General features: G+C 38.8%; 1 protein-coding gene across 1 annotated transcript; it reads left to right on the top strand.

Annotated features, from left to right (window-relative positions):
- The first annotated feature begins 632 nt into the window (after positions 1 to 632).
- On the top strand, positions 633 to 3,177 carry LOC140839015 (uncharacterized). Its single transcript, XM_073205640.1, has 5 exons — positions 633 to 1,787; positions 2,047 to 2,059; positions 2,111 to 2,197; positions 2,828 to 2,895; positions 3,013 to 3,177. Exons 1-5 carry the CDS (start codon positions 633 to 635, stop codon positions 3,175 to 3,177), a joined length of 1,488 nt encoding a protein of 495 aa, XP_073061741.1.
- The last annotated feature ends 268 nt before the right edge of the window (positions 3,178 to 3,445 follow it).

Below are 3,445 nucleotides of genomic sequence, written 5' to 3'. Positions count from 1 at the left end.
AATTTTAATTCTCATATGTTATTGATTGTATCATACTGGGTTTATACTCACCGGCACGTCGGCTACCTCTTGTTTTCATGTACTTGACGGTAGGTGAGGCGAGGCTTGGGATGCCAGAGTACAGCTTTAGGCGATGAGATACGAGTTAGAGTGGGATTCTCGGGTTTTAGGAGCCATGTGATGATGTTTGGATTTCTTTGGTTCACTACTTATGCTGGCATGTTGAAAATTATATTTAAAACATTTGAGATAATTAAATTATTTTGACAATGTTTATGTGAATTTGTGAACAACAAATTATGTATTTACTAAATCATTTGGTTTGTTACAATTATAATTATTAGTATTAGATATCGGACCTGGGGCCCCACATTAGGTGGTATCAGAGCGTAAGATATTTGGGAACAGGGTAGATCGAGTCAGTTCGAATTGCTTGATCATGTGATATATTTGTTAGCATTTTCATTGTGCTATGATGTGAAATACATGATTTAAATTGAGATATTATATTGTTGAGTTTTATTCGAGATTTTTGAGATTGTTGGGTCTCAAGAGCCAGAGATGATTGATAGAAGATTGAGATGATTAGGATATTGTGATTTTATATGTGTTTGATCTATTTTATATCAAACATGGCTACTCGAGGTAGAGGTCGTGGTAGACCTAGACAGGACATACCAGTGGCACAAGATCAGGGCAGTGCTACTCATACTCAGATGGATATAACTCCGACTCCGATGGAGATACTGTTAGCTAGATTTCAGTCTTTGCACCCGCCGATGTTTAAGGGTATCGAGAATGCATTAGAGTGTGAGAACTGGTTGAAGAATATGGATCAATTATTTGAATCTCTTGAGTATCCAGATGATCGTAGAATCAAATTAGTTGTTCATCAGTTATTAGATGTTGCTAAGAGTTGGTGGATAATGACCAAGAAAGCTTTAGAGGGCCGAGGTACGATTGTTACCTGGGATATTTTTAAATCTGAATTTTATCAACGTTTCTTTCCTACCTCTTATAGAAAAGATAGGGGAGCCGAGTTTGCAAATTTAAAAAAGGGAAATAATAATATTGAGGACTATGTTGCTCAGTTCTCGAATTTACTGAGATTTGCTCCTCATGTAGCATCCGATGAAGAAGCTAAGGCTGATCACTTCATAAATGGTCTTAACCCAGATATATTTACCTTGGTTAATACCGGAAGACCTAACACTTTTGCTGAGGCTCTTGATAGAGCAAAGGGAGCTGAAACCGGAATCATTAGGCAGAGAGGTTCTAAGTATTCGCAACGACCCCAACGGCCACAGTTCAGACAGGGTAATAGTGGCAACATAAGAGAGAAGTTTAGGGCTAGAGGGAAGCAATTTAAGAGGCATGGCAGTAAATTTTCGAATTCTAGTGGATCAAGACAGTCTGGTTCAGTTCAGAGCACTGGTTATTCAGGCACAACTTGTGGTCAGTGTGGTGGTAGACATTATACCGATCAATGTAGAGGAATCTCGGGAGCTTGCCACTTGTGTAACCATGTGGGACACTATGCTCGAGTGTGTCCTAACCGTGGCAGTGAAATATCTAAGAGTAGAGGATCATCGAGACAGACACCTCACCAGAATCGTCAGACCCCTACAGTTCATTCTTATCAGCAATCAAACCGGACAGATCAGAACAAACAGAGTGGTAGCCATAGGGTAGGACAGACACCAAGACAGCAGGCTCGAGTTTTTGCACTCACGGAGGATGAGGCACATAATGCTCCAGATAATGTCATTGCATGGCAAAGTGATGAGGTCAGCTGAAATGATAAGTAGTTGTGAATTTCGTTATGAGGATAATGTCATTGAACTTGATTGTATTGTATTGGAGATGTCTGATTTTGACTGCATAGTTGGCATTGACATGTTGACAAGATACAGGGCTACTGTAGATTGTTTTCAGAAGGTTGTTAAGTTTAGACCTGATATGACAGATGACTGGACGTTCTATGGTAAGGGTTCTTGAGCTAAGATTTCTTTGATATCTGTTTTTTCCATGACTCGTTTGTTGCAGAAAGGAGCAGAATGTTTCTTGGTTTATGCAATTGATATTTCAAGGTCACTACCTAAATTGGCAGATATTCCAATTGTTAGTGAATTTTCAGATGTATTTCCAGGATTTCCTCCAGTCCGAGAGATTGATTTCAACATTGAGTTGATGCCAGGTACACAACCTATTTCTAGAGCTCCTTATAGGATGGCGCCAATTGAACCAAAGGAACTAAAGGAACAACTTGAGGATCTATTGGCTAAAGGATATATAAGACCAAGTGTTTCACCTTGGGGTGCTCCGGTTTTATTTGTGAAGAAGAAAGACGGGTCTATGAGGCTTTGTGTCGATTATAGACAGTTGAATAAAGCCACAATAAAGAATAAGTATCCTTTGCCAAGGATTGATGATCTATTTGACCAGTTGCAAGGTTCTTCAGTATATTCTAAGATTGATTTAAGATCCGGATATCATCAGTTAAGAATTAGAGAGGCAGATATGCCTAAGATTGCTTTTCGTACCAGGTATGGGCATTTTGAAATTTTGGTAATGCATTTTGGATTGACCAATGCACCTGCAGTATTTATGGATTTGATGAACCGTGTGTTTCAAAGATATATAGATCAATTTGTTATGATCTTCATTGATGATATTCTTATTTATTCAAAATATGAATTTGAGCATGCCGAGCACTTGAGAGCTGTTTTGTAAATTTTGAGAACTGAAAAGTTGTATGCTAAATTATCGAAATGCGAGTTTTGGTTGGATAGAGTGGTTTTCCTTGGACATGTGATTTCAAGTGCAGGTATATCAGTTGATCCGAGTAAAGTTGATGCAGTCATTAATTGGTCTAGACTGATATCAGTTCCTGAGGTGCGTAGTTTTATGGGTTTGGCAGGATATTATCGCAGATTTATTGAAGGATTCTCACAGATTTCGAGGCAAATTACCCAGTTGAAACAAAAGAATGCATCATTTATTTGGTCACAGACATGTGAGGCTAGTTTTGTTGAACTTAAGCAGATATTGACTAGTGCTCCTGTTCTGACTATCCCATCAGGTGTAGGAGGATTTACAATGCACACTGATGCTTCACATCAAGGACTGGGTTGTGTATTAATGCAGCATGGACGTGCTGTTGCCTATGCTTCATGACAGTTGAAGCCACATGAGTATAGATACCCAGTGCATGACTTGGAACTAGCAGCAGTGGTTTTTGCCTTAAAGATTTGGCGTCACTACTTGTATGGGGAGAAATTTGAGATATTCACTGATCATAAGAGTTTGAAATATTTCTTTTCACAAGCGGAGCTGAACATGATACAAAGACTTTGGTTAGACTTGTTGAAAGACTATGATTGGGAAATAAAATATTATCCAGGAAAGTCTAATGCAGCAGCCGATGCATTGAGCAGAAAAGTAT

Source organism: Primulina eburnea, chromosome 8 (genome assembly GCF_022965805.1).
Source record: "Primulina eburnea isolate SZY01 chromosome 8, ASM2296580v1, whole genome shotgun sequence".
NCBI lineage: Eukaryota > Viridiplantae > Streptophyta > Magnoliopsida > Lamiales > Gesneriaceae > Primulina > Primulina eburnea.
This window is presented reverse-complemented; position numbering and strand designations above follow the sequence as displayed.

Excerpts from the sequence above, each read along its gene's own strand:
- LOC140839015 (XM_073205640.1), top strand. The coding sequence starts at position 633 with ATGGCTACTCGAGGTAGAGGTCGTGGTAGACCTAGACAGGACATACCA. Across the intron at positions 2,198-2,827 it reads CAACATTGAGTTGATGCCAG|GTATATCAGTTGATCCGAGT; the intron begins GTACACAACCTA and ends TTTCAAGTGCAG. Across the intron at positions 2,896-3,012 it reads GACTGATATCAGTTCCTGAG|ACATGTGAGGCTAGTTTTGT; the intron begins GTGCGTAGTTTT and ends ATTTGGTCACAG.